Source organism: Miniopterus natalensis, chromosome 18 (assembly GCF_054644295.1).
Source record: "Miniopterus natalensis isolate mMinNat1 chromosome 18, mMinNat1.hap1, whole genome shotgun sequence".
In the NCBI taxonomy this organism is placed as follows: domain Eukaryota; kingdom Metazoa; phylum Chordata; class Mammalia; order Chiroptera; family Miniopteridae; genus Miniopterus; species Miniopterus natalensis.
This window is the reverse complement of record NC_142098.1, coordinates 10,541,964-10,566,918: the sequence shown is the minus strand read 5'-3', so window position 1 is coordinate 10,566,918 and position 24,955 is coordinate 10,541,964. Positions and strand designations below refer to the sequence as shown.

Genomic DNA, 24,955 nt, shown 5'->3' with positions numbered 1-24,955 from the left:
ATTCTTGGGTGGTAAGTTCATTGCAGGGAAACACCACATGAACTAAAACTAATGTTAAAATGAATAGTGTTCCATAATTAGTGCTGTCAACACTGATGTATGTGAGGTTTCCTGCTTCTGGGTGAAATGGATGCCAAGTTTAATAGCTTCTTCAGGCATTCTGAGGCAATAAAGAGTATTTGGTACACTTTTAGTCGCAAAGCCAGTCTTGTTTTAGTAATTAAAATAGTTATTTCACGAACTAAAATATTCACTGAATCAGTCAATACTTCACACTTTACTTAGTAAAATATTACCCTTTCTGCCTAGAAGCCTACAGAGTAGAAAGATCAATTTATTTTCTATTTCCATACCTATATTACTAAAAAGTATTGCTTACTAGTTAATATTTAAATTAGCTATCAGGAAATTAATAATGAATAGTTAATTTTTAATAATTAACTGTGCTTATTAAAGTAGTGTGAAACAGATGAATCAATAAAGAGATGAAGTAGAGAAATAGAAAGTCCAGATATTCTCAAGCAGATGGGGATATGTAATATAGATAGCATTTCACATCAATTGAGAAAATATGGATTATATGTTATGTAGTATTGCTGAACAACAAAACACTGGGAAAAATCTTCACAAAGCAAAAACACTTTAATAGCCGTATGAACAACTAAGAAAAATTATTTGCAACTTTAAGTAGGTAAAGGGTTAACTTACTGAATTGAAAAAAGTTAATAACCAATTAGGAAGTAAAAACCCATAAAAAAAGAGAATAGTATAAGAAGAAGATGCCATCACATAAAAGAAATAAAAACTGATTTAAACGTATTTTTAAAAATTTTTATTGATTTTAGAGAGAAAGAAAGGGGTGGGAGGAAGAGAGAGAAAAAAATATTGGTTTGTTGTTCCACTTATTTATGCATGCATTGGTTGATTCCTTTTTAAAAAATATGTTTTTATTGATTTATTTTTTATTTTTTTAATTTTTTTAGAGAGGAAGGGAGAGGTAGAGAGAGAGAAAGATCTATGTGAGAAACATCTATTGGCTGCCTCCTACACGCCCCCTACTGGAGATCCAGCCCTAAACGCAGGCATGTGCCCTGACTGGGAATCAAACCAGTGAACTCTTGGTTCATGGGCTGACGCTCAACCACTGAGCAACACTGGCCAGGCCATTGGTTGATTCTTTTATGTGCCCTGACCAGGGATCAAGCCCTTAACCTTGGTGTATTGGGTGGCACTCTAACCAGCTGAGCTACCTGGCCGGGGCCTTCTTTAAACTTATTAAGAGGAGCTTATTTTCACTCATAATAAGGAATGTGTAAATTAGAATTATAGTATTGATAACAGAGATTGAAAAATTATTGTCAGCTAGCTGCATTCATCAAGGTGTGGGGAGGTGTTCTTATGCACTGCTGGTGACTGTAAATTGGTAGAAAGTCCATGAAGAATAATTTGGAAATATATAATAAACCCATCCTCTATGGGAGATGAAGGTAGATCTGCAGAGGGAAAAGCAGTGTTGCCTCTCTCCAAGCCACAACAGATTCCCCAGAATTTATTCTACCCCACCAAGAGATTAGGTTTCTGGTGTTGGTGAGGGAGCAGGATTTGTCCAGTTAATCCATGTCCTGGATTTGTGTGGGATACACAGAGTAGGCAAGTGCTGAAACAGTGAAAAATGATGTAGATTTAACTGAATTATTCTAGGAAATTAAGTCAAATATGGTTTTACATGGTTCCTTGTATCTTTCCATCTCTGCCTTCTCAGGATTCTTCCCTTTCCAAAAGAGGAGCTCAAAAGAGAAGGTTCATCTCTTGCAAATCTCACAGCTATGCCTCAGGTGAGATGATGTTTCCTCTCTCTCTGAAATAACTTGTTTTCAGGTTATATGAACATTTATTTCCCTATTTTTAAATTTCCTGGATATGGGGATTTGCTTCTGTGAAACTAGTCTCCAGTAAGGCCCAGATTGGGTGAGGCTAGCAAGTGGCCTAGGTACAAAATTTAAGTACTCTCAGCGCTGTGCATCCTTAAATTTTGCACCATAGGTTCCTTGGCTGCCTCACCCTAGTTGCAGCCCTGTTCCCAGTTTCTCTTATTCCAACCAGATAAACTTAAGCCTTCCCCAAGTGTACCTTCTAGTTGAAGCCAATGTCCACATATAGATTGGGTATATCATCATCATTTCCTTTCTGTCTTCTCACAAAACTACTGCTGGAACAAAAATGTATTATCTTGATTTAAGTGGGGATATCTTTCTTGAATGAATCTAATCTAGACACTGATTTTAGATCTAAGTTGGGAGGAGTAAAAGTACAGACCTGGAAAAACCTTGATCATCCTCTACTGACCTAGGTTTTGCTGTTATGGATCACAGTATTAGTTTGTGGTAAGATGTCCTGTTTAAAGATAGGAGGTTTTCAGGATAGAGATTTACTACAAGTTTGTCAGAAAACTGAGATTTTGCATTTCTCCTCTTTGATCCTATTTTTTACATGTCTACCAGCAGTTTCTATTAACTATGGCCTGCCAGTGAAAACCTTCCCAGTATTCCAATGCTGTTATAAACTTATTATATTTTTAGTTTCTTCTAGTTTTTTATATGTGAGTGCAAGAGAAGGAAATGCATGTGCTAGCCCACTCTTGAAATTTTCTGCTCTTGAATCAAAGGTGGTATGGTGTCCTGTTTTCATATTTTTCTTTCAAAAAAAATTATCTTCATCAACCAATCTTTAAAGTATTGGTTTTCCAAAGATGCAAATTGGTTCTCTTCTCTTCACTGTCTCTTTTTCTCTATTCATAATCAAATTCACCCTAAAGGTTATACTGACCTGATTCTAGTGATTCTCAAATACTTCCTTCTAGCCTAGACCTCTATCCAGAGTGTCAGAACCATATATCCAACCTCCAACAGCTATCACCACCTACATGTTCCATGATCACTTCAAGTACATTTTCAAGGCTGACCTCATTACTTTCTTTGGTCCAGCTTCTACTTTGTTCTGTTTGCCATTTCCATTTTCTAGTCCCAGCACCTACCCAGTTGCTTATGCAGATATCTGAAGAACTATGTCTCTCTTTTTCCACTCTACAACCAACTTATGACCAATTCTGTTGCAACTCATCATAGCAACCAGTAGTCCCCTGTCTAGACCACTAATAACACCTTAATCTAGGAGATATCTCTACAATGGTCACTTAACTTTTTCACCTAACGTATCTCAAGCCTTCTCTAGTCTTCAAGAGTATTGCCTCTAAAGTACAAAACTTACTATATAACATGTGTTGACTTAATGTTTCTTCATTTTCTTTATACTCCATCAATCAGTAGACCCAAAGTGGAGTTTGTATTACAGTGGAATGTATAAGATAGCATATTGAAAGGGAGGAAAATACTGCAGTTTACATTCAAAAGCAGTAGTCATTAACAATGGATTGCCATTAATGACTACTGGTGATTTATAAATAAATACTTAAAAAGACCATTGTTCTATAGGAAAAAAATCCAGTATTATTCCATAAATATACTCATTGCCTACCTTTTCCTTCTTAGAGCTCAAAGACTCTTTCTTAACAAACTGTGTCTTTTGCTTCCTAAATTTACGGTTTTTTCTCTACCCATGAATTTTAAAAGCCAATGCCCTGTATTCCCACAAAACAAATTCATTGTGAATTTAAAGTTTTTATGTCCTTAATGAAGCCTTGGAATATAAAATGAATTTTGCTTCACGTTGTAGCACTTTCCCTTGTTCACATTTCTTTTGTTGCATATGTAATATCTATTGAGTATATGTATTTACATGCAATGCCTCTCTCTTAGCCTGCAACTTCTCATTATTGTGGTCAGAGTTTTACTCATTTTGGTCCATCAGGCAACCAGTCACATTTAAGGCAAATAGTATGTTCTTACATATTTTTAGCATGAGATAATAAGTAGTACAGATGCATGTATTTTCAGAGAGAATGTTCTGCAATATAAAGCAAAATAAGGAAAGTAGTCTGACCACTGAACAGGGTCAAAACTAGGTCTCCAATATCTAGTTTTCACTAGTTGCAATCACTTTAGGATGAACTAGAATATGCCCTTACAGGGATCGGTGTCATTCAAGGATGTGACTGTGGACTTCACCCAGGAGGAGTGGCAGCACCTGGACACTGATCAGAAGGCCCTCTACAGGGATGTCATGTTGGAAAACTATTGCCATCTCATCTCTGTGGGTAAGGAGAACTCCTTGATCTTTCAGTGTTATGCATCTCCTTTCAAGAGTTTCTGAAACTTAATGGAACTTTGAATTTCAGGGAACATAGGTGATAAATCCCTCCCCCCCATTTTTTTTTTTAATCCTCACCTGAGGATATTTTTTCAGATAGAGTGGAAGGGGGGGTAGAGAGAGAGAGAAACATCGATGTGAGAGAGACACATCAATTGGTTGCCTCCTGCATGCACCCTGACCAGGGTTGGGGATCAAGCCTGCAATGGAGGTACATGCCCTTGGCTGGAATTGGACCTGCGACCCTTCAGTCCATGGACCGACTCTCTAACCACTGAGCCAAATTGACTAGGTCGATGATGAATCCCTTTTTGTTAGAGAAAGTATGGTTAGGTTCTCACTTGCCTAGTACAAGGTGTTAACTTTGGTAAGATGTTAATGTATACCTTGTCTGCTGCCTTGAAGCTATATATTTCGCTTCCTTCAATAGTTTTGAAGCCCAAGGAGATTAGATTAAGTCTCATTTAAAAAAAAAAAATTGAGGGGTGATATTGGTTAATAAAATTATATAGGTTTCAGGTATACAATTCTATAACACATCATCTGTATATTGTATTGTGTGTTCACCACACCTAATTAAGTCTCCTTCTGTCACCATTTAATCTCCCCTTTGCCTTCTTCTACCTGCCTCCACCCCACTTTCCCTCTTGTAATCACCATACTGTTGTCTGTGTCTATGAGTTTTCTCTTTGCTTAATCCCTTCACCTTTTCACCCAGCCCAACCCCCTTCCCCTCTGACAGCTGTCAGCCTGTTTTCTGTATCTATGCATCTGGTTCTATTTTGTTAGTTTATTTTGTTCATTAGATTCCACATATAAGTGGAATCATATGGTATTTGTCTTTCTCTGACTGGCTTATTTCACTTAGTGTAATACTCTCCAGGTCCATCCATGCTGTTGCAAAAGGTAAGATTTCCTTCTTTTTTACCGCTGAGTAGTCCACTGTGTAAATGTACCACAGCTTTTTTATCCACTCATCTACTGATGAGCAGTTGGGCTCGTCCATATCTTGCCTATTGTAGATAATGCTGCTATGAACATAGTAGCATATATATTCTTTCAAATTAGTGTTTTGGGTTTCTTTGGATATATTCCCAAAAGTGGAATTGCTAGATCATAAGGCAGGAATCATGCTACCTGATATCAAACTATACTACAAGGACATAGTAATCAAAACAGCATGTACTAGCATAAAAACAGACATATACACTAATGGAACAGAATAAAGAGCCTGGAAATAAGTCTCATTTTTTATTATCAGGGTTTCACATGACTAAGCCTGATATGATCCGAAAGTTGGAAGAAGGAGAAGAACTTTGGACAACAGAGAGAATTTTTTCAAGTCAGAGCTACTTAGGTGAGTCTGTGCAGATAAAGACCAGTGGACTCAGGTAGTCGGCACCTTTGAATATTTTTAGGGATATATTTTTTAATTGTGGTATAATACATATAACATAAAATTTACCATCTTAACCATTTTTAAGCACATAGTTCAGTGGCATTAAGTACATTTATATTTTTGTGCAATTATTACCACTATCCATCTCCAGAACTCTTTCATCTTGCAGAACTGAAACTCTATACTCATTAAACTATAACTCCCATTTCCCCCTCCCCTTTGCCATGGCAACTACCATTCTACTTTCTGTCTCTGTGGAGCTGACTACTTCTAGGCACCTCATGTAAGTGGAATCATATGGTATTTGTCCTTTTTTGGGTGACTGACTTATTTAACTTAACATAATGTCCTCAGGGTTCACCCATGTTGTAGTATGTATTTCCTTCCTTTTTAAGGCTGAAAAATATTCCATTGTATGTATATACCACATTTTGTATATCCATTCATCTGCCAGTGCACATTTGGGTGGCTTCCGCCTTTTAGCTTCTGTGAATAATGCTGCTATGAACATGAGTGTAGAAATATCTGATTGAGTCATTGCTTTCAGTTCTTTTGGGTATATAACCAGAAGTAGAATTGCTGGATTATACAGTAATTCTAGTTAATTTTTTGAGGAACTCCTATACTGTTTTCCACAGTGGCTGCACAATTCAACATTCCCACCAGCAATGTATAAGGGTTCCAGTTTCTCCACATCCTCACCAACACCCATTATTTTCTGGTGTTTTTCTTATAGCAGCCATCTTATTAAAGGCCTGAGCTCTTTGAAGAGCCTATACACGAGTACTTCCTTGCCTCTAAAGTCTAAATTTAGTTTGAATATCATTCCCCATGTAAGTCCTTTCTTTGTTGCCTTATGTTTATAGCGATATTAGTTGTTATTACCTTACCAAGACTTCACTCCATGTTTTGTAGGTATAATGTACATAGAGATCTTAAGTGTAAAGTTCTTTGAGTTCTGACAAAAATGATAAAGCCATGTATCTTATGCTCCAGTCAAAATAAAGGACACTTCCATTATCCCATTAAGTTCCATCAAGCTTCTTCCAAGTCAGTGCCTCCCGCTAGGACAATCACAAATGTGGTTTCTACCAGCATAGATTAGTTTTGTCTACTCTAGACCTTTTTCATGCCTACTTTCTTTCACTCAGCTTAATGTCTGAGAGGTTTACACATTTTGCATATATAAGTAGTTTATTTTAATAGCAGAATAGTATTCAATGATATGAATATGCCAGTTCATTTATGCCTCTCCTGTTGGTAGACATCTGAAATGTTCCAGTTTGGGGCTATTGCGAATAAAGCTACTGTGGACAAATTCTAATGTCTTTTTATGGGCATGTTTTTAAAACGTTCTACTCAGTAGAAACCTAGCAGTTGATAATTGTTCATTCAAAAGGCAGCATAGAGTTCACTTTTTTAGAAACAGCTAGTGTTTAAAAGTTACTATCCAATTTTAAACTTTTACCAGCATGTATGAGAATTTTGATTGTTACCAACATTTTCATTTTGGTCATTCTGAAGGGTATGGAAGTATATTTTTGTAGTTTTAGTTTATATTTCTCTTAGAAGTAATGATCTTGAAAACCTTTTCAAGTGCTTTTTATATCTTCTTCAGAGGTGCCTGTTTAAGTGTTTTACCCATTTCTTATTGGGCGATATATATTTTTTCCTTGAGTAATAGGAATTTTATATATTCTGGAAAGAAGTCTTTTATTTGTTATAGGTATTGCAAATATTCCTCTAGTCTGAGGCTTGCCTATTCATTTTAATGGTGTCTTTCAATGAGCACAGTTTTTTAACCTTGATGAAGTCCAGTTTATCATTATTTCATTTATAATTATTTCTTTGACCTCTCAAATATTCGCCTTCTCCGGGGTTGTGAAGATAGTTCCCTATATTTTCTTCTAAAAATGTTAGTTCTGTGACCCATCTCATGTTAACAGTTGTTTATAATGTAAAGTAAGGGTAGCGGGTCTGTTTTCTTCCATATGGATATCTATCCATCTCATCACTTGTTGAATGAAATTGCTCTGTTGATCTTATCATAAATTGTTTGATATTGTTTGTGTCCGTCTATTTTTGGACTATTCTTTCCTTTGATACGTTTTAAATCCTATTACCAATACCACCTAGTTTTTGATTAGCTTTATAGTAAGTCTTGAAGTCAGAGTAAGTACTCTAATTTTTTTCTTTCTAAAAACTGTTTTGGCTATTCTAGGTCATTTTCTTTTTTAAATACATTTTAGAATCAACTTCCAGATTTTGTTTAAATAAATGTGCTGAGATTTTTATTGGTGAGAACTAACACCATAGCTATATTGTCTTCCAGTCCATGACTATACCTTTCCATTTGAATTAGCTTCTCTAAATCTTGTAAGCAATGTTTTATTATTTTTAGTATATTGGTCTTTTTCATCTTTAAGTTTATCTCAAAGCTTTTAATATTTTTAAAATTTCTTTTTCTTGTTTTCTTTTTCAATTACAGTTGACATACAATATTATATTAGTTTCAGGTGTACAAGATTAGACATTTATGTAACTTACAAAGGTATCGCTCTGCTAAGTCTAGTATCCATTTGACATAATATATAGTTATTACAATATTATTTATTTTTAAAACAAAAAATGCTATTTATTTTTATTACTTATTTTTTTTAATTTTTAAATTACAGCTGACATTCAATATTAATTTCAGGTGTACGACATAGTGATTAGACATTTATATAACTTACAAAGTGATCTCCCCAATAAACCTAGTACCCATCTGACACCATATATAGTTATTACAGTATTATTGACTATATTCCCTATGCTGTGCTATATATCCCCATGAGTGTTTTGTAACTACCAATTTGTACTTTTTTTGTTGTTAATCCTCACCTAAGGATATTATTTTCCATTGCTTTTCAGAGAGAGTGGAAGTGAGGGAGAGAGAGAAATATCAGTGTGAGAGAGACACATTGACTGGTTGCCTCCTGCTTGCACCCCAAGCAGGGGCAGGGAACGAACCCACAACCCAGGTATGTGCCCTAGACAGGGAATTGGACCAACGACCCTTTGGTGTGTGGGCCCACGCTCTAACCACTGAGCAACACTGGCCAGGGCCAATTTGTACTTTTTAAAAATATATATTTTTTAATTTGTTATTTTAGAGGGAGAGGAAGGGAGAAGGATAGAGAGATAGAAACATCACTGGGAAAGAAACATTGATTGGCTGCCTCCTGCATGCTCCCTACCCTTTTAGGTAACTAACTGCTTTTCTCTTGCTGCTTTTAAGATTCTCTCTTTGCCTTTAACCTTTGGCATTTTAATTATGATGTGCCTTAGTGTTGGTCTCTTTGGACTCGTCTTGTTTGGAACTCTCTTTGCTTCTTGGGTTTGTATGTCTATTTCCTTCAGTAGGTTATGGAAGTTTCCCATAATTATTTCTTCAAATAATTTTTCATCCCTCGCTCTCTCTTCTCCTTTTGGTATCCCTATGATGTGAATGTTTTTTGCTTTATGCTGTCCCAGAAGCCCTTTAAACTATCCTTTTTGCTTAATTTTCTTTTCTTTTTGTTGTTCTGATTGGATGTTTTCTGCTTCCTCATCTTTTAAATTGCTGATTTGATCCTCTGCTTCATCTAATCTGTTGACTTTCTGTAATATAGTATTCATTTCAGTTATTGTATTCTTCATGTCTGACTGGTTCTTTTTCTATGTCTATTTTTATGTTTCCTGTCTCTTTGTTGAAGTTCTCACTGAGATTCATTGAGCATCACATAACCAGTGTTTTGCACTCTGCATCTGGTAGATTGCTTGTCTCCCATTTTGTTTAGTTCTTTTTCTGGGGTTTTGTTCTGTTCTTTCATTTGGGACATGTTTCTTTGTCTCCTCATTTTGATCCCTCCCCATGTTTATTTCTGTGTAGTAGGTACAGCTGCTATATCTCTCAGTCTTGGTAGAGTGGCTTTATGTAGTAGGTGTCCTGTTGGGCCTAGTGTTGTAGTCTCTCCTGTCACCTGAGCCGGGTGTTCCAGGTATGTCCCTTTTGTGGGTTGTGTGTGCCCTCCTGTTGTAGTTGCGCCTTGATTTCTGTTGGCATGTCAGTGGGAGTGATTGATCAGGCTGAGTGGTTGTGAGGACTGGCCATGACTACAGTGGAGGAGAAGTTGTGTAGGGGCTGACCCTGCAGAGCAGGATTTACTTTAGTGGGGGCTCTGATGCCACCAAGTTCTCCTTTGGGTGTGTCATTTTTGGATTTGGCTGGGTGATGCTGTGGTGTGGTCTGAAGCTAGCTATAGGTATGTTGGTTCTGGGGCCTCTGGGAGGGGCTGTGGTGTAGGACAAGGTTAGCCTCTTCCTGTGCCCTGCCCTGGGCCACTTGGTATGAGCTACCAAGTGGTCTGCAGATGGTTGCTACTTGTGCTGGGCTTGGAGGTGCCTGGGAGAGGTTAAGCTGTGAACTGAGGCTGGCTACTGCTAGTGCTGGGCTTGGGGCTGCTTATTAAGAGGTGTGGGGCATGCTGAGGGCAAATGCTGCTTGTTTGGGGTTTGTAAACCTTACAGAGATTTTTATGAAAGTCCACAGCATGAGCCAAGACAGGCTATTTCAATGGAAAAGCCACTGGAAGTGGCTTGGGTAGGCCCACAAGTTTGGTGGGGTGGGATCTCAGAGAGTAACCAGGGCAGGGCCAATGGTATTAGCTGGGTTGGTGGAGACTCAGATATGGTGCCCACCTGGGTGTGCAACTGGGTGGGGGAAGGATTCAATAAAGGTATAATGGCTTCTGCCAGTCCTTTTCTCTAGGAGAAAGTTGCCCCTCCAGCCCTCGTCCAAAAGCCAGACAATTCAGTTCCTTCCTGTATGTCTTTGTTACCTTTTGAGCTGGTACCCCAGCACTGAAGCTCAGAGTAAGTGACTCTGTCTACAAGTATGTCCATGCACAGGCACTATAAAAGGAACACCTGTGACTCTAGCAGCCCTCTGTCTCACTGAGCCACAATCTCCTTTGGTTTTCACAGATAGAAGTTATGGGAATTTCTCTTCCTGGTACTGGAATCCTGGTGTGGGCTGGGACATCTCACTCCTCATGGGGTACCTCTGCAGCTGAGATAGCCCTCCCAAATTTTAACCATCAGATGTGGGTGAGGCACCAACCCATTATGCATCTCTGTACCTCCTGCCAGTCTCGACATGGCTTCTTCTTTATATTCCTGGTTATAGAACTTATGTTCAGCTAGATTTCAGGTGGTTCCCAATGATGGTTATTATATAATTTAATTATAATTTTGATGTGGTCATGGGAGGAGGCAGGCACAGCATTGTCCTACTCCACCATCTTGACCAGAATCTCATTACAATATTATTGACTATATTCCCTAAACTGTACTTTACATCCCTGTAACTATTTTAATAACTACCATTTGTACTTAATCTCTTTTACTTCATCTTTTCACCCACCCCCAACCCACCTCCCATCTGGAGGCCATCAGTTTGTTCTATGAGTTTGTTTCTTTTTTGTTTATTTTGCTTTTTTAGATTCCACATATAAATGAAATCATATGGTATTTCTCTTTCTCTGTCTGAGTTATTTCACTTAGCATAATGCCCTCTAGGTCCATTCATGTTTTTGCAAATGGCAAGATTTCATTCTTTTTATGGCTGTATGTAGTTACTACATCTTTATCCATTCATCGATGGACACTTAGGTTGCTTTTATATCTTGGCTTTTGTAAATAGTGCTGCAGTGAACATAGAGGTGTATAGAGAAAATGTGTGAAGTCAATCAGGAAAAGCAGAAAGAAGACACAAATCACCAATATCAAAAATTAAAGTGGCTACATCACTACGGATCCTACAGACATTAAAAGAATGATTAGGGAATATACACACAGTTTTATGCCAACAGAGTAGGAGTGGACACTTCCCAGCTTATTTTATTTTTCATTGTTGACACTATTATAGATGACCCCCATTTTCCCTCTCTGACCACCTCTGCCCAGTCATCCCCGCCCCCTGGCCTTCACACTGTTGTCTGTGTCCATGGGCTATGCATATATGTTCTTTGGCTAATCTCTTCATCTTCTTTCTCATCCAGTCTCCCCCAGGCCCCCTCCCCTCTAACATCTGTCAGTCTGTTCCATGCCTCTATGCCTCTGGTTCTATTTGTTCGTCAGTTTATTTTATCCATTAGATTCTGCATATAAGTGAGATCATATGGTATTTTTCTTTCTCTGACTGGCTTATTTCACTTAGCATAATAATCTTGAGGTCCATTCAGGTTGTTGCAAAAGGTATGAGTTCCTTCTATGTTATAGCCAACTCATTTTAAAAGGCCAGCATTATTAACAACCAGAGGCACTCGAAGAATAGAAAACTATACACCAACATCTCTCATGAAACTAGATATAAAATCCTTAACAAAATATTTTAAAACTGAATCTAGCAATATTTAAAAAGGATAATACCTCATGACCAAAAAGTGTTTATCTCAGGAAAACAATTTGATTTGATATTCAAAAAGCAATCTATGTAATTCACTATATAAAGGTGTAAAAGGATCTAAAATCAAGGATCTAAGCTGCCATTTAAAGTAACTAGAGAAAAACAAAGGAGAAAAACCATGTCAGTACATGCAGGAAAATAATTAAGTTCAATTCCTATTATAAAACCTTAGAGCTGATTAGCAACCTCAGCTTCATAAAGGGTATCTTTGAAAAACATAGCTACCATCACACTCAATGGTGAAAGCCTGAATGCGTTTCCTCTTTGATCAAAAACAAAGGATGCCCACTATCACCACTGTACTGGACACAAGTCACTGCAATGAGGCAAGAAAAAGAAGTTAAAAGGCAACAGATTAGAAAATGAACTATCTTCATTTGTAGACGACATGATTGTGTATATAGTAAATCTCAAGGAATCTAAAAGAAAATTGTTAAAACTAATATGTCAATTTAATGAATTCACAGGGTTCTTGTTTTAAATCAAATTTGGTTACTTATTTTTTTAATCCTTACTCAGGGATATGTTTTTCAATTTTAGAGAGAGAGGAAGGGAGGGAGAGAGGGAGGAACATCGATCAATCAGTTGCCTCCTGTACGTTGTAAGTGCCCTGACTAGGAATAGAACCTGCAACCTTTTTGGTGCACAGGATGATGCCCCAACCCACTGAGCCACCCAGCCGGGGCTAATCTTTTAATTTGGGTAATTCCTGTTAACCAGATTTCCAGTTTTCTAATTCTCTTGCATTCATTTACTGTTAAATGCATCTAGTGAATTTTATACTTCGGATATTGTTTTTTTTCAGTTAGCATTTCTTATCTCTTCTGAATAATCCATCTCTTCACCAATAGTTCTATTTTTCTTGTAGATGTGTAAACATATTTATCATAGTTACTTTAAATTCCTTTATTTCTAATTTCAGTTTTTTTTCTGTTGACTTTTTAATCTTTTCTGTTGGTTACATTTTCCTGTTTCTTCTCAGAAGAACCTTGTAGATAATATGTTGTGAAGATGCTGGATCCTTTTTCTTCCTCTGAAGATTGCTGAGTTTTAATCTGGTAGGTGGTTAAGTTACTGGAAGCTCATGTTGATTCCTTTGTCAATTGCTTTTAAGTTTTTCATATGATTTCTATTTCAGTTTTAGTTTTTCCTTTAGTTTTATGATGTTCTCTCTGAGTCCTGGGATGCAGCCTTTACTCCTAATACATGGCTATTCTGGGGTTTTAATAGAAAGGTCAAAGTTTTAACCAGGTTTCTCTAACTTGGCACAAGACTGGAATTAAATACTCTGTTTTTCCAGAGCTAAGTAATTGCTGAAATTTTTGCTTAATTCTTTCAGAGCCCCAGCTTTCTTTTCCCTTTTATGCTGCTCCTTGAAGTCTTACCCTGCAGAAAAGCGGTTAACCAAGGTTTTGAGGAGGGGGTATGTTAACTTTTGGGCTTTCTTTCTATGACTTCTCCATTCTCAGATTTTTGTCCTCAATTTACAGCCACTCTCATAGCCCAGAACTATAATCTCTGATTTTTCTGCACATGTGACTCCTGCTTTCTCCTTGAGATCTATTCTCTTTGTGCTGCATGAATACCAGGGCACACAGTGGAAAACCTGGATAAATGTAGATCTTATGCAATGTGTTTTTTTTCTTTAAAGGTTGCGTCCACTCCAGTTTATGCCTGCTTTTGATCACTCTTTATCAAACGAGTTGTTTTTTTTCCAATTTGCCCAGAGTTTATAACTTTATCAACTGGAAGGTTGTTCTGATACAAACTTCTGTTACAATACCAGAATCTGGATGTCTGGATCAACTTTCAGTCTGGGGACTTGCTTATACTCTTAAAATTATTAAGGATTAAAAGAACTGTCAGTGTGTGTGCGCATGCATATGCAAGTGTGTATACCCTATTAGAAATTAAAACAAAAAATTTAAATATTTACTTACTGACTCATTTAAAAACAATATAAGGATAATAAACTCATTACATGTTGACATAAAAGTCATATTTTTACAAAAACATAACTGTTGCCTCAAAGGGGAAAAATGGTGAGGAAAAATGCCATTTTTGCATAATTGAAATTTATACAGTGTCTTCCTTAATAGAAGACAGCTGATTTTCACATAGGATTCTGCATTCAATCTGTTTCAGTTGTCTTAATTGAAATATATGAAGAAAAAAATCTTCCTTCATGCCTATGTGAAGTTTGAAAGAGAAGTATTTTAAAAGCCTTTCAGATTGCTGTGGATGTTTTTCAGTGATACTACACTCAAGCTTAATTTGTAGTTCCTACCCAATTAGTTGCAATATAAAATTTGAAACCATAACACTGAACTTTTGTATACTGTTACATAAAATCCAATGGTCCACTTAAATAGATTTTTTTACCCATGCATTTTTTGGTAATATTATGCATTGGTCATCTAATGTGTACAGATCTTCCAAATTTTGCCACATTTCCACATACAATATATTTTTTTAAAAACCCAAACCCACATTTGTTAATATCATCAGTAACCTCATCAGAAAAATCTTTTAAATATTAGGAAGCTGACGAGCAAATACAAGCTTTCCAACATAATGACCTTTAGTTGAAAGCTGGAATTTTTATCATTGGTAACAAATGCTGGCAGATGTTTGAATTGACAAGCTCACATTGTTCAAGAAAATGTCTTCCAGATACCCATGTCTGAATAGTCCATTGTACTTTCAAGTAAAAATGCTGTTCTGCAAAAAGTTGTTCCTCAGTTCTCCACTCAATAATTACATCAGCACTTTTTCTCACAAAATACATTATACTCTGTTATGCAACAGAAGTGCTCGATGCATACTTCTTTAATCATCACACAGAATATTGAAAATATGTGTACTCAAGGGGGAGATATAATAAAATTAATAGTGTCTTTCTGCTCTTATCAAGAACAATTTTAAATGAAACATTTTCCCCTGTATGTGCCAGTTAGAAATGCAGTGATTACTATTATAATTTGGTGCCAGTGCTTTGATTTATGCTAATGTGTCAGGATTTTACCCACTGTATTAATCATATTTTTAAAATTTTCTATACTTTATGATGTTTTGATATCTTTTGCTGGTTGGGGAGAAATTGCCCCTCCCAGAGCTAACTAATTCCTAGAGACAGTAAACAACTTATTGGTGAGCCCACCTTTCATATACAAGCCAACCAATCCCAAGTCCACACCCTCAACCACCTCCGTTAGCTAACTCTCACACACTAAGCCAATATATGCCATACTCTGAATCACCCAGGATCAGGTACTAGTCAACTAGAGACCAACCCTGTGACCCATAGCCTGCCAACAATATTCAGACTAGCCCATCTTAAGTTATTTCTCCCGACCTGCCTTGCCTTTTTTGTAGAAGCAAGCCCCAATAATGACTCTGGCCTAGACTTTCCCCTCACTCCTTTCTGTCTCCTGAGCACATGTGGCCCTGAATGACATGGCATGCCTCCTCCTCTCAGGAAATGAAGATAATAATCTTTTAATGGCATTAGCCTCTCTTTGTTATCCTTCAGTCACCTCCATAAGTGAAAATTTCATAAGTACAAATAAGACACTCATTGTTGCTTTAGTTTCATTAGTGTAAATATGAACACAGTTAAAAAGACAATTGAAGTGTTGTTATTATTAGCAAAAATAGTTTTGACTTTGTGGACCTTCCATAAGGGTCTCAGGTAGTACAAAGTTCATGATTTTGTACTACCTGAGACCTGGTGATTTAGGTGTTTATCATCAGTTTCTTTAACATTTCAGTCTTATTTCTTCTTTTTTCCTACTCTCCTGTTTCTAGGCATTCTTAAATATATCCAAAAGATAAAGAAATCATTGTCTAATATATATCTTCCTCTGAGTTTTCCTTTTTCCCCTTCCTTCCCCTGTGCAATACCTTATTCTTGCTTCCTGCACTCAGTCCCACATCTCATTCTCACTGTGAGACCTGCCATCAGATTTCAAAATCCATAGGCCTTGGACCAAAGTAATAATATCAGTACCATTCTTTTTCCATGTGTCATATCATAATGCTCAGATTCCTAATGTCCACCCACCTTGATTTGGATGAAAAAGGCTAACTCATTCTCATTCTGTTTCCGAGTGCCCATTCATATCTTGGTTGCTTTTCTTCCCCTTATTTGCATTGCCTGGGAAAATAAGTATTTGTTTAATACATGGATTTTATTTCCATGGGCTCTCATTGGTGTAAAGTATCTTTCTTCATCCTCAGTTCTTGTCACTATAAAGGTTGTATAAGCTGTAATAATGTTATCCATCCTCAAGTTGTGATTCCCTTGTTCTATGTGAATGGCTTTCATATAGACATTTTGTAGCCTATTTCTCCCACCTGAACTCTAGTGGTATATTTTAATCTGCCTACAACAATACAACAATCGTTTGTCTAACCCTTTTGGTTACTGATACATCAGAAGTAATAGTCATTATCTTTACCTTACCCTCATTTGTTTCTATATCCTTTTGTTCCCATTATAAGCCCCTGCAGCAGCAGGCTGATTCCATCATCTCTGTTATATTTTCTAAATGATTTCTCCACAATTTGTGTTATGTTATTTTACTCTGTGAAATATCTTTATAGATTCATATTCTCATTTGCCACTGACATCTTCCAAAATGAAAGCTATATTATTCCAGGTATGGACTCCTGTAATTAGTATTTGCCATGATTTTTCCCCAGTTCTTTCAGTTTATAATAGTCAATATGCTAAAACAATATCACATAAAAAATATAAATCTCTTTTTTTTCAAGGGCTGATAGAATAATATCCCATCTGGTTGTTCCAAATATATTTCTTTCTGTGACTGAGAACTTTTGCTAATCTCTATTTATTCTAGTCTCCCAAAGGTACTCCATGCAGTTGATTTTATTCTTTACAACTGGGTCTTTCATTATGTGACAGCTTTTCTGTGCCCATATAGATACTTGCAAAATTAGCTAACTACAGAATTAGAGGGTACTGCAGTACACATAGGACCACCTTCATTTCTGACAGAAATTGTCAGGAGTCCCCAGGACTACTGTTAGTATCAGTAATTTGCTAGAAGGACTCACAGAACTTGCTGAAAGTTCTAACACTCAGTTACAGTTTATTACAGAGGAAGAATACATATTAAAATCAAGCCAAGCGCATAGGGCAGCATCCAGGAAAGTACCACACACGGACCTTCTAGTAGTCCTCTCTCTGTGGAGTTATAGACAGCATTACAGAGTATTGCCAACCAGGGAGGCTTCACCCAAGCCTAGTATCCAGAGTTGATAATGGGGCTCCATCACACAGGCTTGATTGACTGTCCATATGGCTGATCTTGGTTTCCAGCCCCTTGAGAGGTCAAGTTGATACTGTGTTACCCAAAGCCCCCCATATTAAATCACATTGTTGGTGTGGCCCAAAGACCTCCCCCTAAATCACACTGTTACTTTCTGGCTGGTCACAGGCTCAAAAGCAAACAAATACACTCCTGGCAGGCATGACATTCCATAGACTTAGAGATTAACTTCCAGAAGCCAAAGGCAAATGTCAGACCTCTCATTGGGCAAGGTTATATTGTTTACCACATGATGCTACATATCCTTTAGTTAAAAGACCAGGTTCCACTTCCTGCATGAAATGTTCCTTGACTACTCCAAACTATGCCAGTACCTTTTGTTCTGCACTCGAATCCTACTATTCTGTGTAACATGCAAACAGACACATCCTCTGATATGATCTAATAATTTGATTATTTGATTCGTTATCCAACATTGTTTTATCTGAGGCTTCTTTCCACCTCTGATTAACAGTTCCTGCAAAATAAGGCCCTCTCTTTTACTTACCTCACTGTAGCTTGTGACAGAAGCTAGATAGTCAGTAGTTACCTGATTTATTGTTTATGGTACCATACAAGGAAAACATCTTTCTCATCCATTCAGAAACCATTTAATGGTAAGTTGTTTTTAGACATTCATGTCAAGATCACATTTCTTTACCTCATATCACAGTGTGTTAGTGTATATTCATAAGGTTTCAAAGAAGATAATAAAACACTGACTCTCAAGAGCATAAATTAGAGTTGGGAAAGCAATATTTTCAAATTTCGCATTTTACATAGACTGTTCATGTTAAAATAGCAGGTTGTTGAAAGATTTCTTGAAATGGGTAGTCTAGACTAAAATTATATTCTAATTTCAGACAAATTAGACACTGAAGGATAGAAAGAATATGTGAGGGCTTGGATAAACTGGGTAGTAGCATGTTCCTGAAGGTGATTGAGGTTCTCAGGAAGGCAATGTAACTCCAATGACAAATACAGGTTAGTTTTGCATGTTCTAGGACTACACATAAATGGAATTGTGCAGTATTTGCTCTCTTGCATAAAGCTTTCACTCTGAAAAATGTTTTAGCTTCATCCCTTTTTCATCAGTAGGTTCCCTGCCCTTTTTATTGCTGAGTAGTATTACATTGCGTAAATACATGATACAATATTGCCCATTTATCTTTTCATAGATAATTGGGCTGTTTCAGTTCAGGGCTATTGTAAATAAGATGCAGGCATGGGTAAGATGAACTCATCTTTAAAATTGTTCCATCAGATGTGGGTCTTAGTAAGGGATCAGTAGTAAGATATAGCAAAGACTTTATAAGAAAAATAATAGGTAAGGTCAGTCAGTGCTATACACATACACTTAAAGATCCAGCCCTTCACAGTCCCAATAGGGAATAGCAGAGTTTAAGGTATGTTGCTGCATTGGGAGGAAGACTTGAACCCATCCTTCTCTAACACTGAAAAAGTAATTCAGCGAATTGAAAGGAGGAAAAATTAGAATTGATGATCAGGAGATTTTGGTTACTGACCACCCGTCTGGAAGAATAAATTGATGTAGCAGTAATCAGTGATTATATTCATGTTGCAAGTGTGCTTTGTCCTGTGGTTTATTTCATGGTTCCTAATTAAAATGTTTTCCTAATTCTTCCCTTTCCAGAGAAAATAAATCAGTTATATGGAGAGCTAGGGGCTAGACTATAGACCAGTGTTTCTTTCAAAACTAGGAAATGAGTGTTTGATAAAGTTCATGTGCTGTAGATGCACTAAATGAAAGAGAAGAAACAAATGGAAGTATTTGATAACACTTGCTTAGGCATGAAGAAGTAAATAGGCTTTCGTCTCCACCGGAACAGTTCTCCTTGCTTACTGTTTAACCCTCTTGATAGGCTCACTCTATTATCTCTAAACCTGCCCATTCCGAGAATAATGCTACTTTCACTGCCCTTTGCTTACTTGTCCTTGTGCTTATTAGACCTGCTCAGTGCAGCTTATATTTACAGTATGCCAAAGATATGAGTGTTCTTTGCTTATGCCAATTTTTCCTCATTTTAACAGTATGGCAGGATTTGTGTTTATGTTCTATGCACTTTCCCTACCAAGAGGTAATTCATTTTGGCCTTTTTGAAGATCACCGTAGTGAGACAGACAGTCCCACAATGGGTTGTTTGTATATACGTCTAATTCATAACATTTATGTGAAGATTTACAGTGTTGTTTATTGCGTTCTTTTCTAGAAGAAGACGGGAAAGCTGAAGATGTTTTAATGAAGTTTAAAGAATACCAAGACAGGCATTTTAGATCAGTTGTGTTCATCAACCACAAAAGACTAATTAAGGAAAGGAGTAATATTTTGGGGAAAACACTTACTGTAGGCAAGAACTATATTATTTCAAAAACAACACTACATGAATATAAACCTGATGGAAAGGTTTTGAAAAATATTTCAGAATTAGTCATTAGAAATATAAGCCCTGTAAGAGAGAAGTTTGGTGAGAGTAATGGATGGGAGAAATCACTACTCAATGCAAAGCATGAAAAAATTCATACAGCAGCAAATCTCTATAAACAAACAGAAAGGAGTCTGAGTGATAAACAAGAGCTTATTAAACATCAGAAGGTTCAAACTCCAGAGCAATCATTTGAACATAATGAATGTGAAAATTCCTTTCTTATGAAAGGAATGTTATTTACACATACTGGAACTCAGAGAGAACGACTCTTTGAATACAATAAAGATGGAATGCCTTTCATCGAAAAGCCAAACCGCAGCGTCCATCCACAAAATCTTACGGAGAAGCAGCCCCATGCATATAGCAAATATGGGAAATTCCTCTGCAGGAAGTCCATTTTTATTTTACATCAGCAATCTCAAACAGAAGAGAAACCTTTTCACTGTTCTTACTGTGGGAATAGCTTTAGAAGGAAGTCATATCTCATTGAACATCAGCGAATTCACACAGGTGAGAAACCTTATGTTTGCAGTCAATGTGGAAAAGCCTTCCGTCAAAAGACAGCCCTCACTCTTCATGAGAAAACACATATAGAGGGGAAACCCTACATTTGTATGGATTGTGGGAAGTCCTTCCGCCAGAAGGCAACCCTCACAAGACATCACAAAATACATACAGGGGAGAAAGCGTATGATTGTACTCAATGTGGAAGTGCTTTTAGAAAGAAGTCATACCTCATTGATCATCAGAGAACTCACACAGGAGAGAAACCATATCAGTGTAATGAATGTGGGAAGGCATTTATCCAGAAAACAACCCTCACTGTACACCAAAGAACTCACACAGGAGAGAAACCCTATATTTGTAATGAATGTGGAAAGTCTTTCTGCCAAAAGACAACCCTCACTCTCCATCAAAGAATTCATACAGGAGAAAAGCCCTATATTTGTAATGAATGTGGGAAGTCCTTTCGTCAGAAGGCAATCCTCACTGTTCATCAGAGGATACATACAGGAGAGAAGTCCAATGGATGTCCTCAGTGTGGGAAAGCCTTTAGCAGGAAATCAAACCTCATTCGCCACCAGAAAACGCACACAGGAGAGAAACCATATGAATGTAAAGAATGTGGTAAGTTCTTCAGTTGTAAGTCAAACCTCATTGTCCATCAGAAAACTCACAAAGGAGAAGCCATGGGAATCTAGTAAAGGATGTGACTTTTTTTGTAAAAAACTTTTAAAGTCATAGTAAACCCTGTTCATGATGTTGCTTGCAAGTGTAATAATAATCAACAGTTTAAGGTACTATACCACATATTTGCTAGACTACAAAATACAAAAAAGAACTACTAGACAAATTAAATTACAAAAGTAATTGAAAATACAAGCCCCGATTTTTTAAATTAGATTTATCAGACATAAACTTTCTCTGTCAAGTTGCTACACACATTTAAAATTGCTTATTTTCAATTTCAGTACCTACCTTGTTGTGAACCAGTAATATACAGTTGGTGTATGAATCACACTGTGAGCAGAGGACTTTCAAAAAGGAAGGAGGTGTGAACTGTATTTCTCATCGCAAATATGGAATAAAAATTAAGTTTTCTTTCTCTAGAGTTAACCACAGTTCTAACTTCTAACATAGTTTTTGCTTATTATAAACTTTTATATAAATTGGATTATATATGTGTATTTTTTCATATTTGGCTTGTTTCATTCATCATTATGTCTCAAACTTATCATTAATGCATGTGGCAGAAATTCATGTATTTTTTATTTTTTTAAATATATCTTTATTGATTTCAGAGAGAGGAAAGGAGAGGGAGAGAGATGGATAGAAACATCAATGATGAGTCATTGATTGGCTGCCCCCTGCACGCTCCCGATTGGGGATCAAGCCCGCAACCCGGGAATGTGCCCTGACCGGGAATCAAACCATGATTGCTTGGATCCTAGGTCGACGCTCAACCGCTGAGCCATGCCTGGCCAGGCTGTATTTTTTATTCTGTATAGAATTTCATTATATGAGTATATCACAATTTATTAAATCTATTGTTGGTGGACTTTTTGTTTACAGCTTAGGGTCATAATAAATAATCCCTCGTGAATATACCTTAGGAGTGGAATTTCTGGGTCCTGAGGCATATGTTTGGTTGGCTTTGGTAGATATACCAAGTAACTCAGGATTTTCACAGTATGAGATAATTTATTCTGAAGAGAAACAACTGAATATTACCAGTATGGTGATGGTTCAATCCAGAGAATTCATGGTAGAGGGAAACTCTATGAATGTTGTGAAAACTGGGAATCTGAATATAATGCATGTACAAAGACTTTAGCCACAGCCAAAATCTTAATATAACACCAGACAAATGTAATAAATGTGAGATTACCTTTAGCCACAATAATGCCTTATATGAAATCAGAAAATTATACTAGAGAAAGGGAGGCACCTAGCATCTCCCTTGCTCAACATTAGAGAATTCTAACTGGAGGAAAACCCTATGAATAAAATGAAGGGTGTAGGGGATAACTGTTACCTAGGGCCTATTTCTTATTGGTCATATAAAAATGTGAATATGGAAAGTTTAGCCATAGCTTAAATCTTACACACCAGGAAATGCACATTGGATGGGAACTTTTCAAATGAAATTATTGTAAGAATGACTTTAGCCATATCTCACTCCTTATACAACACCAAACAATTCATACTAAAGAAAGGAAAATTAAAAGGTGAACAGATGAGGCTTTTAACTCTAACTCTGGGGTATGCTATTTCCATAAAAAAAGTCCATACTGAGAGCATAATCTAGAGCTTAGGTGTAGTCATCCTGGCCATTAACCCCAGCTAAGCTCCCAGTGATCACCCAACTCTTCAGATGACTGGAGCCCACTGGCATCCAACTGGAACCACATGACAGACCCAAAGCAGTAACTGCTCAGCTGAGGCCTCAAATTCCCAACCCACAAAATAGTTAATTTTTTTAAAAAAATGTATCTTTATTGATTTCAGAGAGAGGAAAGGAGAGGGAGAGAAGAAGATAGAAACGATGAGAGAGTCATTGATTAGCTGCCTCCTGCATGCCCCCAACTGGGGATCGAGCCCGCAACCCAGGCATGTGCCCTGACCGGGAATCGAACCCCGATCGCCTGGATCCTAGGTCGATGCTCAACTGCTGAGCCACGCCTGGCCGGGCTGGTTACATCGTTTGAATTAAATTTGATAGATTAAAAGAACAGGAAAATCTTGTACCTATTTATGTTATAAAAATAAATGTAGTTTATTTTTATAAAGGTGTGGCTCAGTGGTCAGAGCTTCAGCGCAGGCACCAAAGGGTCTTGGGTTCAATTCCCAGCCATGGGTGCATGCCTGGGTTGCAGGTGTGGGAGGCAACCAGTTGATGTGGAAAAGTAACCACTTTCTCTGAAAAAGCAGTGGAAAGGCAACCACTCTCTCTGAAAAAGCAATGGGGAAAAAAATTAAAGGTATGAACATTTGGATTCTAGAGTCAATGAGCAAAATTGTGGTGAGTACTAGGTGATTTTGGCATGAACAAAAACTGGCCCTAAAATTCTATGGAAGATTTGGCTCTAATTTTGGTTTACAATCACATACCTAAATAACAGCTCAGTGAAGTGTCCATATTTATTCTTTCTCATTTTCTGGAAGCAAATTAGACTTATCAACTTGGTTAGCTTACCTGTGCAAATGCATAGTTCCCAGTTTTTCAAAAAATGAGAATATCCCCAAACTTGGTGGCTCATATGGCAACACAGAAGGAGCTTAATTTTTAGGTTACAATTCTAGATATAACAACCAAAGAGGGGGGAAAAAGCTTTTAAATGCAAGTAGAACATGGAGTAACAAATGGAATGAAGTCTTCTTATTTGTTCAGACATTTTATACCAAAATTTCTTTAGAGTATTTATCTGGAAGTTTCTAGTCAAAACAGTCAGACTTTGAGTTCCACAAAATCCTCTTGAGGTTCTTCCAGTGAGGAATGAGTATCACTGTGAAACACCTTCTTCCCCAAAGCTACCATAGGCAAGTTTTAAGAACAAGGTCAAGAAAACAACAATAGTTCTGTTTTTTTCACTCTTTTCTTGAAATAACATTAATGAATTTGGTCCTCCAATGACTGACCAAGAAAATTAGACATTTTTAGCATGAGTCTGTGGCTGGATTTTGGCAAGTTTTGCTTAAAGTATTGGATAATGAGCAGTGATGCTGGTGTTTGCCACTGACATTTTAGGGTCAATGTATTTAAACTTTAATGTGTTAAATTCTGCTGAAAGTTTTAATTTTTGAAATTTTAAATTACAGATTTTTTGTTAGTGTTCCAAAATCAGTTGTTCTGTCCATAAATTCAGCTGAATACAGTTCTTTGATAATCAAGGAACCTTAGTATGTAACACTCTGAATGACATTCAAATCTTTAAAAACGAAGGCAAACAGGTATCAAATATACCATTTTTCACAACGGTTATGCTGACGGAAGACTGAAGTTTTCCAGTATATTATGGGCACATCAGTGGAAGTGGATGCTTGTTAGTAACTGCTGAAGTACATCTTGAATGCCAGTTTTTTCAATTGTTGCCAAAAACCCAGATCTCAAACATACCATTGCTGTGGCATCATCAGAGTGTGCTCCTGTAATTCTTCCCAACTCAGTTCATTTGCTGCTACTTCAGAACTATTGTTGTTAGTGTCAAGTAATAGGCTTGTGAAAATGGCATATCTACAGTTTTTATTTTATCTTGGAGAAGGTGGGGCAGGAGGGAGGCAAAGGAGGGAGGAAATGGGGACATATGTAATAATGTCAACAATAAAAATTTAAAAATCTAGTCTCTAAAGCCTAATTGTGATAATAAGCAAAGCACAATTTTCTTCGTCAGTACATGAGCTGATGTTTTGTGTTTTAAAATTTTTTTTTGGATTAAATTTACTGGGGTGATATTGGTTAATAAGATTATATAGGTTTCAAGTGTACATTTCTATGATGCATGATCTGTGTATTGCATTG

The 24,955-nt window shown here is 37.0% G+C and overlaps 1 protein-coding gene across 4 annotated transcripts; it reads left to right on the top strand.

The window, feature by feature from the left end:
- Positions 1-1,727: 1,727 nt before the first annotated feature.
- Positions 1,728-22,123, top strand: ZNF382 (zinc finger protein 382). 4 transcript variants are annotated; one of them, XM_087827155.1, is made up of 4 exons: positions 1,728-1,835; positions 4,087-4,213; positions 5,528-5,623; positions 19,720-22,123. In XM_087827155.1, exons 1-4 carry the CDS (start codon positions 1,827-1,829, stop codon positions 21,135-21,137), a joined length of 1,650 nt encoding a protein of 549 aa, XP_087683281.1. In that variant the 5' UTR covers positions 1,728-1,826; the 3' UTR covers positions 21,138-22,123. The 4 variants fall into 4 exon arrangements, with proteins under 4 accessions (XP_087683281.1, XP_087683278.1, XP_087683279.1 ...); XM_087827152.1 differs by having other exon boundaries at positions 1,769-1,835; positions 4,105-4,213; XM_087827153.1 differs by lacking the exon at positions 1,728-1,835 and having other exon boundaries at positions 3,445-4,213; positions 19,720-21,063; positions 21,408-22,123.
- The last annotated feature ends 2,832 nt before the right edge of the window (positions 22,124-24,955 follow it).